Raw genomic sequence first — 22,944 nt, 5'->3', positions numbered from 1 at the left:
TTTCCAAAATTTTTGATAAATATTGTACGTTGTAAAGTACATTTTCCCGTAATTTGGAAAAAATACTTGTAAACTGTTCAAAACATAACTAATTATACTTTTAATTAATTATTTGTCCATAAATTTATGAATATTGAGCCTAACTTTTTGAACACTTAAGAAAAATACATAAAAAAATATATTCTTATTATTTCTATTCTCTATTTTTAAGTTTAATATTTTCTTTGAGAAAATATATTTTATTTATATTTAAAAATATTTTTGTATAAGATTGCACCGGTTGTCCAACAGTATTTAGGCTTAGACCGACCTCTAATAATTCAATAACAATTATCATTGACGTGACTTCACAATTATAAAGCCAATATTAAAATTAAGAAATGTACCCTAGTATATTTCAATTGTACCCCGTATATATGATTCATTTTAGAACTCGGCAACTGCGCACAGAACACCCATACATAACACCAACCTTAGGAAATATAAAAAAGCATACAATAATTTATAAAAATGGACTAATTGAATCAACAAAAGAATAATATATAAACGTTTGGCGTTCAAAAAAGAGGCAACATTCTTAAAAATTTGCAAAACTGAAAGTGTAGAGCGTTTTTATTGTAAAATTATGGTTGCGCGATGTTTGGCAACACTGGTCGTACGGTCGGTGACTAGCCATTGAAAGAATGAAGTTTAAACGTAAATAAATTAAAATTTCGTTTGTTTACTGTGTTTTAGTTTTGTTTTATTTGTTTCTAAATCGCTATAAACGGTAGTTATATGTGTTTTCATCGTTCCACAAGCTTCTAACAATTCATACGCCCATCAATGAAAAATGTCGAACAAAATTGTTATGAAAAATTCTCATGACAACACCAAAGTAGAAGTAAAAAGCAAGGTGAGTAAAAATCTACCAGTCTACTGTTAAATATCCGTTTCTCGTGCAGCATATATGCGAAATATATGTGATTTTTTAAAAACGTAACGCATAAATTGTGATCATAAAAGTGGCACCTGTCCAGGAACCACTGTATGAATCATTTAAATGCTTTTCACATACACACACAATGTCCTTATCACTATAGACAATTAGTTATGTGACTATGTACCATAAATATGCGTTGGTTCATGGGCTTTGTACATGTTGACCAAAAATGGCTTAAATAGACCCTGAGTCCTGCATTCTCTATAAACAGCTATAATTAATTCAGATATTAATTGTTGGATTTTGTTCATGGATGGTTATTAAAAATGCAGCCAACTATGAATTCAATTTCTGCACTACAATATTTTACATCTAAGATTTATATATTATTGCACTGGCTTATCACTGTTTTGTTGACACAATTAAATGTAAAACATTAAAAGTTTATCTTTAATTTGTATTGTAGTGTAAAAGTTTGATGTAACACTACACTATTGTGAGGTCAGTTCAGTTTAATACAAACAAAATTTGATTGAGAAATATAAATGTTTCAATTTTTAATAATACTACACACATAAAAAAGCAAGTACTGTAATAATTTTTTTCATAACAAATTAAAGTTGATTAAAGGTTAAACTATGATAATTATGTTTATATTTACTCTAAATGTTTAAATATGTTGTTATCAATTTAAGTTTTGCTAAGGTACATACAAAACCATACATTTTAATTTTTCTAATTTAGATTCGTCTGGCAATTATTTTAATTTATCATTTTGTTGAAATTTTGTCTTTATTGTTTAATAATGAAATGGGCATAAATTATATCTATGTGTATATATTACTATATTCAATACCATTTTAAATAAGATTGTTATGGCTTGAAATTCAATTCAATTAATTAATTTGTATATTATTTAAATAATTGAATGAATATACGAATACATTACTACATAGTAGCAGAATATTTTGTGGGTACCATATTATCTGTTTAAATTTAAAACAAATGTGTATTATTAGTGATTTGAGTCATAACTGGAAATAAGGTTGTGATAAATTGCTTGTTTGATAATGTTCTACAAGTAAAATTCCAAATTTTGTATTTTTTATTTAATCAGTTACATTATATCATATCATAAATCTTATTTCGCTGTGGAATTTTCAAATATGTTTTAAAATTTACAGTTTAACTGAAATAATTTTGGAAATTGCACTGTTGGGGCTATTGGGCTACGAAATGTACCAATAATCATAGATTAAATGTACCCAATTTATAATGTAAAATTTTTTCAGTTCGATGCCGAATTTCGAAGGTTCTCATTGGAACGGAACTCCCCCCTTAAGTTCGAGGAGTTTCGAGCACTAATCGAACGGTTACATCGATTAAAGGATATCACATTCCTGGTTTCCTACATAGATCCAAGCGACCAGGATTTGTTGCCAATCAACAATGATGACAACCTTCGTCGTGCCTTGGTTAACGCCAAGCCACTGCTCAGGATTATCATACAGAGAAAAGGTGAATATATTAAATTTGAAAATCACTGGCTATGATGACATATTACTATATAATTGAGATGTGTTTGTTAGCTTAGTGACTACATATCACAATATTATTTCGCAGGCGACAGTCTAGAGGAACTAAATGGCTACGGAACAATGAAACATCGCAACATCATTTCCGCAATACTCGGAGGTGGTACGCCGGGGAGGGTCAAGCCGCTCGCAATCTCCAATCCCCACGACTTTCGGCAGGTGTCTGCTATCATAGATGTGGATATAGTGCCGGAGACATGCAGACGTGTTCGTCTGCTGAAACACGGTTCGGACAAGCCATTAGGATTTTACATCCGGGACGGCACCAGCGTTAAAGTACACGGCCCCGCTGTACATTTCACGTTGACGACTTGCTCAATGAATGTGATTTTTTCAGGTGACGCAGAACGGTCTGGAGAAGATACCTGGCATATTCATTTCTCGATTAGTGCCCGGAGGATTGGCCGAGTCGACAGGCTTGTTGGCGGTCAACGATGAAGTACTAGAAGTGAATGGCATCGAGGTGGCTGGGAAAACTTTAGATCAAGTAACGGACATGATGGTTGCGAACAGCTCCAACCTAATCATCACGGTCAAGCCGGCTAACCAAAGAACTGTGGGTCCCGTGCGCAGAGGCAGCTTCGGTCGGAATTCGCAACTGAGCAGCGGATCGCATCAGAGTCACACCACGCAAGGCTCCGACGCTGATGACAAGTAATTAATGTGTTTTTTTATGTTGATAGTCGAAAATATCAATGTATACGCAATTTAACATAATTTTATTTTATTATTAACAGCAGTAAATTTAAACATTTTTATTTTGTTTTAGGTACGACCAAGACGAGATTGTGGACTTAACGGGGGCTAATTTGGAGGATAGCGGTAGTGCAAAAGACGACACCATTTTGCACTTCTGATAAGTATCCTTGTGTTCTTTCGTTCCATGTGGACATTCCGTGCAGAGCAATACGACCAATAAGTAGTCATATCATAATTTATTCATTTTAATCGGCGGATAAGTCCAAACGAGTGATAGATAAAGGCTTTATTTTTTACATAATCATGGCTACTTGTGCACCAGGTGGAAGGTGGTTTATCATGTGTGAGGCTCAAAAGGAATACTCCCAATTATATTTGCACGTAACTTTGTTTTAACTTTAGTGTAGCATTTGATTGATATATAATTTTATTTATTTAATTTAATGTATCCATTAAATATTCTCTCACTTACCGGTCGATCTATTAATATTTTACTCGAATTTATTACATATTTTTAACTTAAAGAAGAATATTATTAGTTGAATTGTCTCGAATTATATATAGCATGTTACATTTGTTTATTATAACAAAAAGAAATCGGTACAAGGCTACACTAAACGTTTCTTCTTTATATTTATTATATTTTAGGTCAAAAATTCCGAATTTAACTTTTGACCAGCCTTACACTCAAGTACTTAACTAAAGAAACATATAAGACTTACAACTTACATTCCGTTAGAATATTTTTATAGTGCTCTACAATTGTATTCCATTTTATAAATGCGGCCTTGAATATCTACATTTAAATGACAACTAAACTATTACTTAAGATATTAAGGTTGAACAACATATTGTCTATTATATTAATTATGATAAAACCATTATGTATATGTAATATTTTATTGTTTAACGCATTTATGCAGTTTTATTTATATAGTTTTATTATTGTATTATTGAAATTAAGTATTTAATCGTTTACAGAATATACAAAATTTATCAAGTTTGTTAAAATAAATTTATGTATGTACAGAGTGATGAATGTGTAACAAAAATCAGTATTCATTATATAAATTACTTAACAGCTATGGTTAGTTCATAAGGCAGCCGATAACTATATTGTAGTTTTTTTTTCTATTCATTTATACACAAATTAATTTTGCTGCCTGGATACAGACTGCCAAAATTAAGATCAATCAATTTGAATATATTTTTAAGCACAATATTGACGTCCGAAAGTACGATTAATTATTAAATGGATCAACAAAATTGTGTTTGTATAATACATAAATTTATAGATCTGACAATTGAAGTCTGTATCAAATCGAGCAGTGTATATATTACTTTAAGTACCTTTATAATTTTATATATTTTTATTTACAGTTGTCCTGGTCATAATGCATGGCCATTTATACACTGAATCTTTTTAATCTTACGAGTTAAAAACGTGCCTTTTTGTATATTCTAAAACAATCTTGAATAGTTGAGGTCCGTCCCTAAATGATGCCTTATGTAGATGATTTGCTTCATGTACTTCAATATTTTACATACTTTTGCAAAAGGTACATTTCCATGCAATCATGTATTATTGCATCACATATGTACTTATTAAAGTTATTAGAAATATATATTTCAAGTTGATTACAGTATTTTTAATTTTTCTAACCCATTTTGCAAAAAATTATAGTTTATTTTTAGGTGTAATAAAGGTTATTTGTAAGAAAGAGCGTTTGACTATGTGAGGTAAATTACTTGGTAGTTAACTGTTTTACCATTTCTTCCTTATAAATGAAATAAGTTATTAAGGAAACATAAATCAATGCAACTAAATAAACTGCATGCAACAGCGAGTACTTTCTATGCATCTCAGATCGTGCTATATAAGTATATAAATAGAAATTGATTTCAAAATGATATGGAAATTTAAGTTTTCTCATTTCCGTTAAAATCTTTAAAAATATAATTATACCGAATCAGATTTCTTCGTCAAAATATTTTATATTCTAGTTTTTCTACTTGTGAAGCGAAGGTGGAGCGTACAGATATTGACTTACAGTACTGGTAAATTGATGAAACAATTATTTGATTATCATTATCGCATACATTGTTGTTTATATGTTTATATTACGTTATTAACACACACACAAAATAGTCCAAACTAATATGTGCAGCGAAAACAAAAAATAAGAGATAATTCTTTCAGTTCCGTATGTAAACCAAAAGAGTAAAATTATCTCACCCCGCTTTTAAAGTAAGTACATTCAAAAAGGTAAAAATTACCCGGTCTGGTAATAATCAATAGTTCTCGAGACGGGTATTTTTACCCGATCCACTTATAGTGTGTTAACACGGAAAGTGACACGAAATTAAAACATAGATCCAGTGGCCAAATTTCATTTGATTTTTGATGAACTGAATACATTCATGAACATTTTTTAATACTAATGAGTTTGAACTTCTCGAAGATCCAGACACTCACCAACTTGTCTTAAAACTGATCTAATGAGGTGGTCAACTTCATTTCCAAGTTTTCTGCCGATGATGTAGACGAATTCCACACGTGGTCTGTCGGTGACAAATCCGGAGATCTTGTTAACTATGGTAATAAAATTTATGTTGAAGTTGGAAACACTCCAAATAACTCGTGTAATATCAGTAGTCAAACGAAATCGGGATTTATCGCTAAAGATATCATCCTATTCAATATCCTAATGCTATCTACACAACTCGAAAGTTTAACGTCGATATTGAAATGTGAAAGTAAGTACAAACTGTGGACCATCCAACAAGCCGGATTCCCATTGACTGAGTAACGGAACCTTTAATGCAGGGCCTTTCCACATACAAAGATTGTACAAAAAAAAGGAATAGCACAAAAATTCTTCGACAAACAACTAAAAATCTCTTTTTGTCTTCATATGTATGACTCGTATAAAACGAAGCTATACAACAAATTTTGTTAAAATTTGACCACTGTGTATATAGTATTTGTCTATTTGTTACCACTTCGACACTGGATTGTAATGCTTTATGATCTGATATGTGCAACCACTAATTGTAACCAGTGTTTGATAGGAAGCACACAAATCAGGGATTTTATCACTTTTTCTTTGAAGCCGCAATTTAATTAATTCTTAAAAGTAATCTGTAGCCATTTACAATTAATTTGAAGTAGCTACTGTTTTAGTTCATGCCATGCCATGTTGGTAAAATTGACCAGTTAATACACTGTATATTAAACAAAATTATAAACATTTCTTATAATCTTCAATGTTTCGTTATATATCTGGAATTTTTCTTTTCTCACTGCCTTATTAAAGAGAAAATTGACAATTATTATAATTTATTAACAGATTTATAGTAACCAAAAGTTAGTCTAAAATATTATATTTCCATAAACCTTAATATAAAAATACCCAATATTATTTCAAATATGACTTTATTTGTACATAAGGAAATAATTAACAGTTTTATGGACATGACTATATTGTTAAAATAAAGGTTTATGGCACACAACGGTATAAAAATAAGAGTGCTATTCAAACGGTATCACAACAAAGAGAATACACATAGATCAACATAAATGCATAATATGGTTGTCATATATTTTATTTGAGTATTTCTTTTTTCAGTCCCCCTGTTCATTACAAAAAACTTATAGAACCGAAATGTCAGTACCCCAAATATAATAATAATAATAAACTTATCATAATTTTTGTAACATATATACAAATTCTCTATTCTGTGTACTAGTCAACGCAAAAGTACATTAAAGTATTTTGATTTCTTTTCGTATATCATATTATAGTCAAATATACTTTGATGTTTTATAATATACTTACAGAATGTCTAGACTGAAAAAACACTAATATATGATAATTAAATATTAATCTTTGGAATAGATTTTAAATAAAAGTATTTTCAACATTTATTAATTTAGGTATACGTATAATTTTGGTTTTAACGTTATTTTTTATTATATATTGTATGTAAATGTTCTAAATCAATTGTGAACAGAAAATACTTTTATTTATAGAGTACCATTTGATCATAAAATAATACTTACGAGAATATATACTATACTATTTTAAGGACGTGGTCACCATTTTTATAATATGAAATCAGTTTTATTGTACCCAGTTACCAAAAAAAATCTGGTAGAATATTACAAAAAATGTTCATCAAAAATATGTTAAAAACCAATAGAAAAATTCGAAAATCTTGCAAAACTAGACAAAAATATTATTGCACTATAATTAATTATTTATGTTTAATAAAATTAGCTAAACTGTGTTTTAGAATGTGCCTTAATTTCCTAAAAAATATGTAGATATATTAAACTAAAAGGTTACTTTAATCCCATGTATGTTTCTTTCACATAATAAATGAATTAATTAAGGTTTTTACCGAGAAAGAAAAAAAAAAATAAAATTTTTGTACTTAACTTAAATATATTAACAAAAAAACTGGCACATAGTGACATGAAATATTTGATAAATTCGAATATGAAATTCTTAACTATGAGTGTAAATGGTATTTTATATATATATATATATATATTCATATTCTCAAAATTTCAATACTATTCGAGATAAACTGCTTTCAATGGGGACCAATCGCCTTGTATAGAATTAATTTATAAAAAACCAAAATGTACATATATCCAAACAAATAAATTAGATTAAAAACAGTGGTAGGGGTTCTAAATTAAATGAAATTTAAACTGGGGTTCCGAGGGACAACACTTGACTGGCAATCACGCGTTGTCGGCAAGTAGTCAATCAGTTTGTTTTTTTATGGAGAAACAGTTAATCTTAAAGTGCCTGCACATTTGACGTACCTGGAACATAAAATGCCATTTTACTACTGCAGATAAATGCAATTACTATTTGAAAGTAATATTGCATAAGATGAAATTCGGTAACTTACCACACATGTTCCATAATGCACATGTGCAATTGTTGTAAAGATGCATAAAAAGTAAAGCAAAGAGAGCTCTAGCGATTCCCATTGACTGCCCACCGATATTAAAACGCAGGCCGCTGTTGGAACCAGCAACCAATTAGAAAAATCACATCTTGTGTGACTCATCTGAGCAACAATCAGTCGAACCTGAAACAACGAGAAAAACAAAAGTTTATTTATAGTCGATTGTACCAAGTGTTTGCAAAATACTTACAGAAATGTTAGAAAAGATGTTGCTCAAGAGAAAGAAAAATGCTCTGGGATCAGTCTCCACCACATTCGAGGGCGATTTTAACATCCAGATTAGAGACAGAACAAAAAATATTACAATCGGATAGAGCGGTCGTAACGCCTCACTCGGCGACCGCATATGGCCAGTCTTATCCCTATATGACTTGTAAATATTGTAGACTACTATCGGCACGTTCGATGCAAGGGCCGAAATGTACAAGAGCAATTCGACCACCAAACCAGTTGTTATTCCATTCGGAAGGGCAAACTGGAGGTTATGACTCCCCAGAATCTGTAACATGTAATCAAGTTATAAAACCATCACGAAACATTTGCACATAGTGTGTGAGTAGGACTATTCATAATACTAACCCCGGCCATTAAAAATATAATGATAATGCCCCACATTGAGAAGTCATATCCCCAAGGCAAAAACAATATACCCGTGTTATACTTTTCAAAGTGCGACAAATAAAAATTTATTAGAACATTCCACATTGTAAAGAACATGCGCGTGGGCGGTATGCTAAACCGTGATCCGCGACCGAATATCGAGTACATCGATATAGGAATGAGTCCGGCCGTGTAAGAGTCCAGACCGTGGTCAAAAAGTTCTCCGAGGGGACCGCTAGTGCCTGTCCGTCGTGCCTGTTTCCCATCGATACCATCTGGAATAATATAACAATTTAATTTAGTAAAAACTGACAACTAATAATGTTTTACAAAAAAATACATTATATATGTTTATATTTGTATGCCAAAATGTATTTTCTAGAATTAAAATAATGTAAATTTTTTAATAGTATAATGGATAAATTAAGTGTAAAAACAAAAGTTTTATATAGTATTGAACTTTTGAACTTTAATAACATCAGTAATTAATACAAGTACTTATTAAAAATGCTTAAAACAACAACAATGTGCTGTGCTACACGGTATTTAGAAATGCACAAAGTATGTTGTTATGACTGTCCAATATATAATTATTCAACTTCAAATGGAAAAGGTTTTAAATTATTTTAAATACTCTATACGTATATATTGTCAATTAACATAAAACTAACTTAAATGATACATACATATGTATATGTATATGTATATGTATTATGATATTTTTGTAGTCGTCATGACCTAGAGTCAATGTTTGTTAATTTTGAAACATTAATTGTCAACGATATTTTAACACATAAGTTTTATTATGTTTTATTAATTATCAATTAATTAATTTAATTATTTATTATTTTGTTAAAATTAAAACTGGTTAAATAAAAAATAAAATATTTTTAAGAATTTTAGAAAGTCATAAAGGAAACAATATTTTAGTATACCTATAATACTTCAGGTGAACTTTGAGATACCTCTTTTGCTAAACAAAACTTGAAATTATATTATTGTATAATTATGTTAAAAAATAATAAATATGACAAATAATACATCCGCATAAACTTTTAACAATTTGCATGGCATTTATATAAAGACTGAGCGGAAATACTTTATGTAATATACAATTTTAAACATCATTGGTGCACACTAAATTATACTTATGAAATGTTACATTACATTAATTGCGACAATGCTCGTTTATATTGAAAAGTTCTGGAGATTATACGTCAGAAAGATGTATAAAAAAATGAAACATTTTGATAAGATAACATAGCAAATAGAACTAAATTTAAAAAAGTGATTCCACATCGTCAACACTGTTGAAAATTATCAATATTTTGTAACGGACGTGTTGCGTAGTTACTCACCTAAGGTGTAAGCTAGGAATATAAAAAGAGCGGCCAGTAGATAGGTCCAATTGGGTAATGCGGGAACTTCTGGATGATCGGGATCGGCCGAATAAAAATGATAATCTATAACGCCGTACATCACAAATGTGGCAACAGCAAAGAGAAACCCTGAGAAAGTCAACAAGTTGGGCGCAACCCATTTTGGACAGAACTAGAAATATAATTAAATATATTATACATATATTATAAAATTTAGGATCTCAATTTGTGTTGAGGTTTCAACAACAAAATGTTTGTTACTTACTTGGACTAACCAATTCCAGAACGGGTGCATAACATATATACTCAGAATTCCGGTGTCCTTACAACTATACTGTAACAAATAAGTAATTTTTTTTCAAATGTTGTACCATAAAAATCGTATACAAACATCAAGTGATATCCTTCTTCAAATTTCTGATACAATTGTCAATATTACTAGTTACTTTTTTTCGTTTAAAAGATCACAGAAATGTTCAAAATATTATTATAGTGTAAATTAAAATTTTAAATTTAACATAATTGTGCAAACAGTTGACATAAGTTCCAATAAAACAATATAGGCCTCATACATATATCTTGAATCAGATGGTATGAAAGGTCGACCTTCTTATCGTTAAAGCATTTTACATCCGTAAACTCGTCAAATAAATGAATAAATAATATTACTCATTATTGTTTTGACAAGAGTTTTATAAGTAGCATAGGTATTACAATACATGTTATAGATATAATCTGTTAATAACAATAATAATATAACAAATAAATCGAATCAGTAGAGATTATTTTACATCATTTCCACAAAATTGATTACTTAATCTTTGTTAACACTTGCAACATAAATGTCAAAATGATAAATGATATATTCATAATTAAAAATAATAAATTTCGTAAATAATTTGTTCTACACGTTTATTTGTTACCTGACCTCTAAATCAATTAATTTAATTTAAATTTTATATAAAAGGACAATAATAAATTAATACCCCTTATAATATTAATTTTACTTGTTAATTTGGCGACATTAATTAGGCATACATTAAATTTAATGGCATGTAATTATTTTCCAGAGTTATATTCAAAGTTGCAAATTTAAACTGCACTACAAGCTTACACGCTAATTCGTTCTTAAATGATAAGAAACATGTGTTACAAAATTTATTCGATACTATTAGTTAAGTACTAGATATTATTTGTAATAAAAAATCGTACGATTTTGTTTACATTTGGCAAAGATTATTTTTGGTACCAATAAGATAATTTACGCTTCTAAGTGAAATGCTAATAAACCCATTTCAAGAGATATGACTTACTAGATTAAATAAAATCCCTAAGTTCGCAAAATAGTCCACATCCTTTTTAGTGTTTTTATTTAATTATGATAATCAATAATTCTTAAAACACTTAAAAACTTGCATATCATACCTGTCACAAGAAATTTTGTGAGTCGTTTGTTAAATATTTTTGGATGACTCTTCTGTGATTTTTTGTGATTTTCGTAAACGAATAAATCAAACTACCTTTTTAATATCATTTAATAAATATATAAAATAACAGATACTAACCTTGTAGTTATCAAAGCCCACTAAATGGTCACTTGTTAGGTATTCCACCTCCATAGTTAACAGTTTATTTCAAATGTTATCGGTACAGTCTAATTTTACACTCACGTATATGTTTTAACTCATATTTCCACTTACTTTAATTTAAATTAGAAAAACACTACAATTTATCGGCATCAAAAGCATGATCTTATAGTCGCCATTTTTAAATATACCGATACTTTTGATCCGGACATCTATGAGAAGATTGTTGTACTGCCGTGGCGATTGTCCCGGTAAGTTGCAGAATCCTTCAGTGTTACAAATCATATGATGCTTTTTACATTACATACACGTAAATTTTAAACAATTATTTATTTCGATTTCTTTTTTTCTTTTATTGCCTATTTTCTACTCTACTGTATATACGTCCGTTTACAATAACGACACGCATGCGTAGTAGTGGTGGACATATGGCGTTAATGTCGGGTTGCTCCGTTGTATGGTGGTTGGTACTCCGGATAGGTAATTTAATTTTTGTTATTTCAAAAAAGCCAGAGTCGTGGCATTACAATTTTTAAAACAATGAACAAATGAAAGTGTAGACACAGTTCAAATCAAATACTTTTCTAATAACTTGTTTTGTTTATGTTGTTAATGTTTATTAATTGAATTATGTGACAGAAGTTATGTGAGAACAAATAATTTCTCTGTGGATACATGTACAGAAATAATGATAAACACTACAATACGGAAAAGTGGATATTTGTTGATTGAACTACATTTTTAATTATAAAATAGTTAATAACATTAATGGCTTATTATTTAAATTAAATGTTGTTAAGTGGACACAAGTTTAAAATATACAACCCTTTGTCAACTTTCAAGCTCAAGTAGTAGTTATATACATAAATATAAACATTATCGATGGTTAAACAAAACATTTCGAAAATACACATTTAGGTATTGGAAATATATTATACAAACCTTCTATGATATATTTCTCTTGCGGATTTTAATTCAAACGTTAATAAAACGTTTTACGAACTACCTAGAAAATGTTTTGAAACACATCGTAAGAACCTCTGAAAAAATTAGTTTTAACATTTTATATTTATTTTATTATGTGTTTCCAAAAAAGGTCAAAATGTAGGAGCAGCTAGAACATGTTCAATAAGGAAGAACATTTTATTTATTAACTTTTCTTATTCTTTGCTTAATTTAAAAAAAAGTACTCTTGATTAATTTTGATTATCATAGTAGTTTCATTTAGATATTTGAGTCTTAATGTTCGATAATAAAAATTAATGGAGAGTATCTTTTTTCTAAATTGTGTAAATAATACCGAAACTTTAATAGACTTAAAAATATTCAGAAGCGTGGAAAATAAAAGAGAAAAGGAAGAGAAAACGAGGAGAAGCCCTCAGAGTTTACGGTAATGTATCATTATGGAAAAAATTATACTGAAATTATAGATATGTATTTTAGGGCTGTATTTATTTCGATGGAAGAAAAAATAGAGAGGAAATTCTTCATTAGGGACGTGTTCTACCTGATTTCAAATTTTGACCACCTTTTATTAATTAACAATGTCATGGCTCTGTCGAATGTAGATTATCTGTGATTTTTTAACAACAGATTATATGTCTAATTCGTTTTCCTCGTTTTGCAATTTCTTGAGTTTGATTTACATTTAAACATGAATGTTGTGCACTGTCCAAAGTGAGTTTATAGCTACGCTTTCTTTGGTCTATGGTGATATTTGGTAATTATTTGTGCTTTTATAGCACTTTTTTATTTTTATATTGGTAAGTATAGCTACACAAGAAGGTTTGTCTTCGCCATTGAAACCCACAGAACATCAGTAATTTCAAAGGAAATACTGAAAATCAAAGACACGCGTTTTTATTAGTTTATTTTTAAATTAATTTTATTGTATGTTACAAAATAAAGCGAACTCAAATTAATGGTTTATTAGAGACCCATTTGAAGGCGGATATCACACGTTTCTAGGATGTTTCAGGTACAAGTTTGAGTACCTTGGTGAAATGTTTCACAGGCATAAAATAGTTATATATATTTTAAAAAATATATTATATATAAATTTGTCCAATATACATTCATATAATATATAATAATTACAAAAAAAATATAATTGTGTTATATATTAGAAGGGCATTCTAAGATAAAACTGAATGAATTGTTATTCAACATTTTCTGGAGAATTACTAGTACATTTTTGTCTAAAATTATCAAAGAAATGTGGAAATTCAAATACAAAATAATGCTAATCATGTTACAAGTTTAAAATTTGACTACAGGAATCTGTAGTGGAGTATGTAGAAAGTTTTATATGTTGTATTTTAGAACAAGTATAGTCGTACCATAACGGTAATAACATACCTGGATTATATATCACTTTACACAAAGATTTTAACTTCAGATATAAAATACAGATATTAATACACAGATACTTACATTAAATTACCAGAATCCAATTGTTAAAATATGTTGTGCAATCCCCAGACATCATATTCATGAGGAAATCTAATAAAGACAATCTATATTGGATATTATGAATGCTTATTTGAGTTTAGTTGGTTGGTTCAATAATTATTTTGCATAAAATAGATGCCATTCGTATGGTGCTGAAATGAAATGAATAAGAAGTAAATACATATGTTAAGAGAGGTTTCTAGTTTTAATATATTATATCCAAAAGAAAGCTTTTAGAGAGAATGATAAGAGCAAGCTTTTCGAACTTGTACGATTGGACATAATTGCAAACGGAGATCATAATAGATTGGTTTATGAATATATGAAGTACTCTTTCTTGTTGGATTAGCAGAACGGATTATAATTATTTCAAAAGGTTAGTATTTATATATTTATGTTTATACATTTTTTTAAATGTATGTAAGTTATAAATATTCTATTTTAGTATTAAAAATGAAGAAGAAACGTTGGTTGTTAACCATCATTTTCCTGCTTTTTGCAATAGCAATCATGGTCGATTAAATTGTGTCCATCAAGAGTTTAAACATTCTCTAATACCACAGATGGAAAATGATCTATTTTATATAAAGAGTTTATAAGCATATTTTTGTATTCATGATAAATTCAAAAGTATTTACTTATTTAATTGTGGAATTATGTATGTGTTACAAATTCCTATCTGAATTTTTTAAAAATTTTACCAATCCTTTATATGTCGTTTCAAGGAAATACTTCAGTTAATAACATTAATTTTCTGTTTATTGATGTATTTAATATAACCATTGTGCGTAGATTTATGTACTTTAGTGATTCATAGTTTTACACACAAACATTCGTCATAAGTTGTAACATCATCGAGATACAGGTTTTTCTTCGTAATTTTAGTTAAGCAGATTTATTGTCAAAAGGTTGATCTTTTTTATAGATTCTTATTTAGGAGGGCTAAATGTATGAGAAGTTTGAATAGTTAAACACTCTTCTCGATAAAACCCATCTCAGAAGGCGACAAATTTACCTTTAAAGTGAAAAGTCACCGCAAGCAGGAGTTCAGAGAATGTATGAGTGATTCGAAATATGCAGAATCACTACCGCAGTAACCGTTACCAACCTGTCTCACGACGGTCCAAACCCATCTTGGTCACCTTGTATATTTTAATAAAACAAATTTGATATTGATTTTTTTATTTTACCCAAAATTTAAATACATAGTCGGCATTGGCACTGTCTGAAAAAAAATATATTTCATTCGGCAATAATATTAATAATACAAAACAAATAGAATAATACTTATATAACAAAGTCTCAAAACAAACAAACAAAAAGAGAACGCCACGATAAATACGTTTCAAACGTCACACAGCGTCATCTTCAGATCACAACACTTAAGTAAAGTACTGTCTTGGATATGGGGGGCACTGTACAAAACCGTCACTTTTTGTCGTCAAGTTTAGCTTTGTCTAACGACGAAGTCACTAGCATGGGCTGACCCTGTTGTGTATTCTGGTTCGGAAACACTTTGTCGAGGTGCTTGAGCGACTCACTGAGAAAGTTTTGGATGGCCGTTAGGGCTGCCACTATAGCTGGACTGCCGAAACCATGACTGATAAGAGAGAAGTGGGTAAGATGCCTCTGTATGGAGGGATCCAGGAGGATTTGTGGCCGTGTATTGCATAACGGAGATCGGTCTTGATTCAAAAGGTCCATTAGCTCCTTGGTGATCTGTTTGGTCGCCTGGAGCTGTTCCTTTCTTCTGGGTGTTTCTCCGTGTTGTCGGAGCAGGTACTCTGCAACCTAAATAAAACAATACCTTTAGTAAACTTGCGTTCCTAATTTAATACAATTAGGGTTTAATTCATTGAATTTATTCACGCACCTGTCTGGCTGGGAATTCAGTCTCGCAGACGTATCCAAAATCTCTGGCTAGATGTATCGCCTCGCCCTCGACCAGCGACGTGAGCAGCGTTACGTTCGCTGCCTTTCGACGTCCTGCCGGCAGATTGAGCCCGATTTTCTCCAGTTTCTCGCGTAAAATGCGACCGCCGTTCTTGCTCTTGGCACGTCGCAGCACGCCGCCCAATAATGAGGCATTGAGACATTCGGGCGGTGACAGACGCCTCTGTACCTCGCCCACAGTCACTTTATATTTGGATGTGGAGGAGAGCAGGGACAGCCGTCCGGGAACTGAACAAAATACATCGCTGGGCGATACCATTGCACCACCTCCGTGGTCTTTGCCACCCTTCATACCTGAAAGAAAAAATGTTCCTAATAACTCAACTGGATATTAAAAATGAGAATATGTATTAGTTTTAAACCAGATTATCATTATTGTCATAATTTAATTTCCAAGTTAATTAACTTTCGGCTTATTAACATTTAAAATCCGTTGAACCTGAATAATAACAAACACAAATGAACTTTTATTCCATGTTTACAGAATAGAACCCTAATAACATTTCTTTGTCTAGTGGGCTGAGCTACTCTCCAAAATGACAAGCGAATGTAACATTCCAAAACCCCCTATGATCTTGACTCCATGGGTGGCTGTGTAAGGGTACCCAGCTAATTCTTTTTATAATCTTGTTTGGAGGCGTGGTTGACATCTGTGCTCAAACCCCGAACTTTCCGTGTGTCAAAAGGGGGCGATGGGGAAGGTACAATCGAGCCACCTCATTACCAACTGTAATTTATATGAGCTTTTAATTTGATCTGATATTATTATAATTCATGGACGGATGAGAACATGACACACGTAATATTTTTATAATTATAGATTGTCTGATGGCACTCTGCATATATACGTATGTCCTTCTTTGTGACAGCTAATGGTCCAGAGATTAGAACCGTAAGGCCATGTCTGAACCGAAGATAATTGTCCAAGATCATAAAAAAGAAATTAATTCATATACTTATAAGCATAAATTATTATTCGTCGTTCGACTAGCCAGAAATTATATCATTAAAATATTATAAACTGGTCGAATGATTTAATGGAGCACAACACGATAGTATGTTAATATACTTGATTTACGTACCTTTCAACAAAGGCAAATCCGTAATGAACCCTGTGTTGTCATCGATTCCTCCCTGAGCCTCTTCAACAGCCTGACCCAAGGCTTGATGAAGCGATAGGGAATCATCATGTCTTTGAGGTGCCACAGTGTATTCGGGCCTTCCACCCCCTGGTGTCGCGCTGTAGGGGAAGCTCGCTCCGTGACCAAGTTGACCCTTGAACAAAAAATTATTCCTTTAAAAATTACTATGTATTACGCATGTATTACTGTGAATGATTCAGAAAATACTGGGAATTCAAATTAAACTGTTATTCACATAGGTGTGCTACATTTAAGCCCACACAAATCGTTCGTTGCGAAATTTATACGATCATCAATTTCCTTCGACCGCCATTTTGTACACTTGTAGACATTCTGATCATTAAAAATGATAGATAATCAAGCAAAAAATCGCACAATCCTAGACAATACTTTGTCGTAAGATTGAATAGGTGAGAACCTCGTGTATTCATTAATTTGCTTTTTTATGTGCACATTAATTATTCATGTTTGTATAAAAATCTGTGCAGGAGGTCCAGTCCAGGTGTTGAAATTTTGCTGCGTCTACAGGCAAGACTTTTACTTTGTTATGAGAAAGTACATTATATATTTTTTTGAAGACTAGTGTTCGTGTATTGTTGATTAAAACCACACAGAAGAAAGCACTGGAAAATTTGTATTAACCTGATAGAAATATTCCAATGTTTTTGCCATGGTTATTTGTAGTAAGGCATTTTAATTAAAAAATAATTAACATATTAATAAGCTTCAGTAACAATACGGAGCCCCCTCATTATTACATTTCACATCAGAATGACTAAAATGCCGTTTAAGAAAAGCTATAAGCAGGAGCATTGCGTACAAACAGATTCCCTTTGTCAAGTAAATAACTCTAAAATTGATTGTTGTCCATCCCCCGAATAAGAACACGAGCGCGACATTAATAAAGCCGATCTAGTCCGTTACGATGTTATGAATGAATAACTCGGCCGCCGAAGGGTCTAAAATATGTCCGGGGGTGCACATTGGCAAAGGGGAATCGAAAATCGGGAATTTCGAGGGCCGTCGGCACGTCTCATCGGCGTCTTCAGGAGAAACGGGATTGTTCGCATTCTTCGTTGAAAATTCGCTGCCTTCTTGGATCGGCAACTATGTCAAGACGTCGGAAATATGTTAGGCTCGCGAGTACTGTGCCTTCTTTTGCTCCCGCGAGGTCCCGGATGGCTCCCGCAACGGTGACGGGGTCAATCTTAATAAAGACGGATCAACGACATAATGGTTAATAAGTTTATTTACGTTTCGAGATTTTAATTAAAGATGTTTTAATAAATTGCCTGTTTTCTTCAATGTTATATTTTAAATGTAAGAAGAAATGTATAATATAATTAAATATATAAATTCTTTATTTTTTACTTTTCATATTAATGTAAAAATAATTTGTGGGCTTAATATTGTGGACACCTTTTAATTTAAAAATTTTACTTTTAATATATACCAACAATAATTATTGTACAATCATTTATTATTCAACATAACATATTTGAATATATTTGATGTAGAGAAAGTACCATATTCATATAGTTTTTGAAAATTAAATGTTATAAAAAATTGGAACAGTTTGTTGATATTACCTTTATGTACAACATTTCTTTTTTATATATATTTAATATTTTAAAATTAAAATATAAGTAGCAATATTAAGTTGAGTTTAATTTCTGTTAAATTATACACAATTTACTTATTATAATATTGAAAAAAAATGTTATATTATCAGAGTGATTTAAAGGCCAAATATTAGAACATTATTTACAAAAAATTAAAATAAATTCAAATAAAATTTAATAATAAAGAATTAAATTAAATAAGGACTTTAGAGAAATTTACTATTTTTATAGGATTTTTATTTATTAGTTACAATTTTACTTTAATAAATAAAAGTAAAGTAAGTTTTTATAAGGCTCTTTTTTCGACTTGGATTGTATCCCAGCAACATGATTATATTTTGACATTGGATGATTTTCCATCCGCGACATCAAAATGCAATCGTATCGTACGTTTCGAAATAAAATTGTACAATTTATCGTGCCGAACGGACTTACCACATGCGTGTGATTCGGATCGCCATCGCGCGGCCTCAATCCCAGCTGGTTGTAGTGATGTAACGTAGAAATGCCGCCGTAGGGGTCGGCGAGGTAGTCGAGGTGTTGCTGAGGCGGCGGACTGGGTGGATGATGGAAGGGCGGTGGGAAATAGGGCGGCTGGAAGTCCGGCTGGGGCAGCTGGTGCTGCATGGCGGCCGCCGCCGCGGAGGCGTGGTGCAGACCGCCGGAGCCGCGGTGGTGGGCGCCTGATCCGCCCGCCCCGTAACCAGGACTGCTGCCGCTGAGGGCCAGCGAACCGTGTCCGCTCGCTGTGAGCCTTTCCTGCAACAACGAAAAAAACACGATATTTGAGTTTTATGTTTTTCCTTTCATTAAAAGCATTATTATGGGATGTAAAAAAATAACATTTCGTATGCATAGGCTTTTGTTTGGATTGTCAAGTTTAAACTTAGCCTTAAGTTAAATACCTTTAACTGGCTGTGTACTTTTGTATTAGTTGCTTTTGCATTAATTTAAAAGATTATATGGAGGTGTACTAAGTACATAAAATTATTAATTTTAAACCAATTTCAAAACATAATTCTAATTCTTTATTCTAATGACATTTGTCTCTATAAAACTTATAAAAATAGTAATTTAAGTTTATTTTATTTATTATTATTAATATATAAATCTTACTGAAAAGTATTTGTATATAAAATTTGATTTAAAGTAACCTATATTTGCTGAATATGTTAGATATTACATATTTTTCATAAATTGTTAAAGTTTTAAACATAAACATATTTAATTTTAATAATACTAAATTATATATTTTATAACAGGCATAATTTCTCCTCAAGTATCTTAAACGTCCCTATTTCCAAAATTAAACAAACATATATAATAGATGTAACAGTTATTTAGAAAATAAATATTATTATTAAATAATAACGTTATATATTTTTATTTGGTGAATTCTGAAATTTAATAATATAAACTAGTGTAATTTTGTTTAGAAATATTCTGTATAAAACATTTCTAGAGTATTTAATTCTAATTAAGTATTTTTTTTTTTAAATTTATCAAATATTTAATCATTCAAAAAAATTAATTTTTTTCAGAAACATTTTCAAATAAAGGAATAAATATTAAAAGGTAGGAATAATTAATAAAAGAATAACTTATTATATTTTGGGAGTTCCAAATATTTATATTTTCAAAATTAAATAAGAAAAATCATGTAGAATATTTAGTTATAAGAGTTTTTTAAATTTATTTTCTGAGATTATCAAGAAATTTCTTAATAACAAAGAAATTTAGAGTAATATTGAATTTATTGAATATTGAACACAAATTCGTTTTTTGTATTGTATTGTAGTTTATGATTCAATAATATATTGCTAAAAAATAGATTTTTACTTAATCATTTTAAATTTAAAAATAATCTGTAGAAAATTAGACTAAATCAAATTATATTATGAAAGATCTATTTAGACAATTGTTTAAAATATAATTTTTAGTCTTTGAGAAAGGCAAAATTGTTTTTAATTTTACAATTTATATTGTTTTATTCGTAAGACAATTTCAAAATATTTTTAAGTAGTCTAGTTTTTTGAATTCTATAATGATGATCCTAATAAGTAAAGTATTACTCAATGATTTGAATGTATGTAATTATAACTGATAATTTATAATCATAAATCAGTTTGTGAATTTTAACATTTAATTGCATTCTTAAAAAAATTTTGCTCCAAACATTTATTGATAGATTTTAAAAAATTGTCACATCTATTTTATGACATAAATAGAATTTTAATAATATTTGAGTTACATTAATTTATAATTTTTAATTGAAGATTTTAATTTCTAATATAATTATCAATATTATTAACAATTGGACTTGAAAGTTGTCCGGACGTTGTTCTAAGAAATATTTATTATTCTTCAAAATTATCACACAAACTGCTATAAATAATCTAGCAAACTCTGACAAACCCGGAACGAAAATTTTGTATTAAACTCGGCGCATTCACCATTTAACAAACAATATATGAATTCAGTTATAATATAATATGTATGTCAATTATTAATATATGTACGAGTAAACTCATGAATAAATTAATGCCATTTTAGATAAATACTGGTTATTGTGTAAATATCAATAATACATGGAAGCACAATAGATTTTATGCGTCCATGTGCCAATACGTCAAAATAACCAGTACAATTACAGAAACTTGTCAGTGCGTATTAAAATTACACACATCTTCGATAACGATGCTAATCATAGAATGAAACGAATTTCGCACTAATAATCCAATTAAAATCGACGAAACGTACCGAATCAAATTAAAAGTAATCCCTATTCAAATTTGGCACACTACCTCTTGACACACATGTTGCATCGAAGCACACAACAGTTAAATCACCGAAAACCAACAACAACCAAAACAAAACAAAACAGGCAGAAGAAAAAAAAACTTCAATCACCGTTCACCAAACCAACGCACATGTTTCCGCGGACCCGTACGATCTTCTTCCGTGTATGAGTGATTGTCAAGCGTTCGGCGGTTTATCGTGCCGTGTCCGTGGCTCGCAGGGATGCCGTGCCGCTACGATGACGCGAGAATGAGTGAGTGACGGGGTGGCCTCGAGGCGGGCGGCACGTGGCCGCGAGCTTTCACGGATGCGCCCGATTTCGGCGAAAGCTCCTCCGGAACGCCGATGGTGGGGCGGCGGTCCGGCCTATCGGCCTATCGACGCGCTTTGATCGCCCTAAACGACAATTAGTGCCGGCCGATTTTGACTATTGTTTCTTTCCGGAGAGACACGCAACACGCTCGAACGTTCGTCTTCAACTCGCTCACGACTTTGGCATGTTGAACACGGGGATTTTGTATCCAGTTCGAGCTCATTTTGTTGGTGGTTTATCAAATATCTTCGTAAATTCTGTTGAAATTGAAATGTTTCAAAGAACTTCAGAACTCTATTGTAATAGTTTCATTATTTTAAAAGACATTTAACAAACAAATCAAGAAATTTATAAATAATATTTGTTAATTTACTATTACAATTTATATATAATAAAGGAAAAGAAAATAAATAATCTAAATTTGTTTAAAATGTATACATATTATTTATTTATTTAAATAAATATTTCATTATAATAAGTAATTTGAATATTGTAATTATTTTTTTTTTAACGACAGATTTTATGGGAATTTATAGATTGAACTTTTTTAGTCGTGTGCAAATATATCGTGAACGAAACAATCAGAGAATTCAGAAATGGTTTCATTCAAACGTAAGTTGAACAGACTTTTTGTTGAACTACATATAATTAAACAATTAATTTAAAGAAAATTTCATTAAAATAATTTGAATATTAAGGGAATTTATAGATTTATCCATCCAAATATTGTATACAAACAACTAGAAGATAAAGAAATGAGTTAACTGAAATACAAGTTTGACAAACTTTTACATTTAACAAATAAATCAAAAAACATTCGCACAAAAGAATATAAAAATTTCTGAAGATAATATTTGATATTTTTATAGCTAAATTTTATTTAATGCAAAGATTCTT

At 30.5% G+C, this 22,944-nt stretch overlaps 3 protein-coding genes across 4 annotated transcripts in view; 1 reads left to right on the top strand and 2 right to left on the bottom strand.

Moving 5' to 3' along the window:
- Positions 1–683: 683 nt before the first annotated feature.
- LOC109595287 (partitioning defective 6 homolog beta) lies at positions 684–4,854 on the top strand. The gene is made up of 5 exons (XM_020010611.2): positions 684–895; positions 2,215–2,440; positions 2,546–2,793; positions 2,855–3,171; positions 3,287–4,854. Exons 1-5 carry the CDS (start codon positions 833–835, stop codon positions 3,372–3,374), a joined length of 942 nt encoding a protein of 313 aa, XP_019866170.1. The 5' UTR covers positions 684–832; the 3' UTR covers positions 3,375–4,854.
- Positions 4,855–6,804: 1,950 nt separating this feature from the next.
- LOC109595276 (ethanolaminephosphotransferase 1) lies at positions 6,805–11,936 on the bottom strand. Its single transcript, XM_020010599.2, has 7 exons — positions 11,747–11,936; positions 10,447–10,515; positions 10,161–10,353; positions 8,782–9,077; positions 8,393–8,701; positions 8,143–8,325; positions 6,805–8,053 (listed from the first exon to the last, which is right to left on the bottom strand). Exons 1-7 carry the CDS (start codon positions 11,798–11,800, stop codon positions 7,991–7,993), a joined length of 1,167 nt encoding a protein of 388 aa, XP_019866158.1. The 5' UTR covers positions 11,801–11,936; the 3' UTR covers positions 6,805–7,990.
- A 3,447-nt stretch (positions 11,937–15,383) lies between these two features.
- Positions 15,384–22,944, bottom strand: part of LOC109595293 (transcription factor AP-2-epsilon) — a 55,029-nt gene continuing 47,468 nt past the window's right edge. For both annotated transcript variants that reach the window (XM_020010625.2, XM_049961483.1), the window contains exons 2-5: positions 19,371–19,694; positions 17,254–17,446; positions 16,092–16,465; positions 15,384–16,009 (exon numbers count right to left, since the gene is read on the bottom strand). In XM_020010625.2, coding sequence (XP_019866184.1) covers positions 15,647–16,009; positions 16,092–16,465; positions 17,254–17,446; positions 19,371–19,694 — 1,254 coding nt within the window. In that variant the 3' untranslated portion in view covers positions 15,384–15,646. The remainder of the gene's footprint in view (positions 16,010–16,091; positions 16,466–17,253; positions 17,447–19,370; positions 19,695–22,944) is intronic.

Source organism: Aethina tumida, chromosome 1 (genome assembly GCF_024364675.1).
Source record: "Aethina tumida isolate Nest 87 chromosome 1, icAetTumi1.1, whole genome shotgun sequence".
Lineage (NCBI taxonomy): Eukaryota > Metazoa > Arthropoda > Insecta > Coleoptera > Nitidulidae > Aethina > Aethina tumida.
The sequence above is the reverse complement of the archived record's forward strand: the minus strand, read 5'-3'. Positions and strand labels throughout refer to the sequence as shown.

What these genes read in the sequence shown, in the direction of transcription:
- LOC109595287 (XM_020010611.2), top strand. Translation starts at nt 833, where the DNA reads ATGTCGAACAAAATTGTTATGAAAAATTCTCATGACAACACCAAAGTA. An exon ending in AAGTAGAAGTAAAAAGCAAG is followed by an intron (nt 896 to 2,214) that starts GTGAGTAAAAAT and finishes AAATTTTTTCAG; the next exon opens with TTCGATGCCGAATTTCGAAG. An exon ending in GGCTCCGACGCTGATGACAA is followed by an intron (nt 3,172 to 3,286) that starts GTAATTAATGTG and finishes ATTTTGTTTTAG; the next exon opens with GTACGACCAAGACGAGATTG.
- LOC109595276 (XM_020010599.2), bottom strand. Translation starts at nt 11,800, where the DNA reads ATGGAGGTGGAATACCTAACAAGTGACCATTTAGTGGGCTTTGATAAC. An exon ending in ATTCCTAGCTTACACCTTAG is followed by an intron (nt 9,078 to 10,160) that starts GTGAGTAACTAC and finishes ATATTATTCCAG; the next exon opens with ATGGTATCGATGGGAAACAG. An exon ending in ACATCTTTTCTAACATTTCT is followed by an intron (nt 8,326 to 8,392) that starts GTAAGTATTTTG and finishes TCGTTGTTTCAG; the next exon opens with GTTCGACTGATTGTTGCTCA.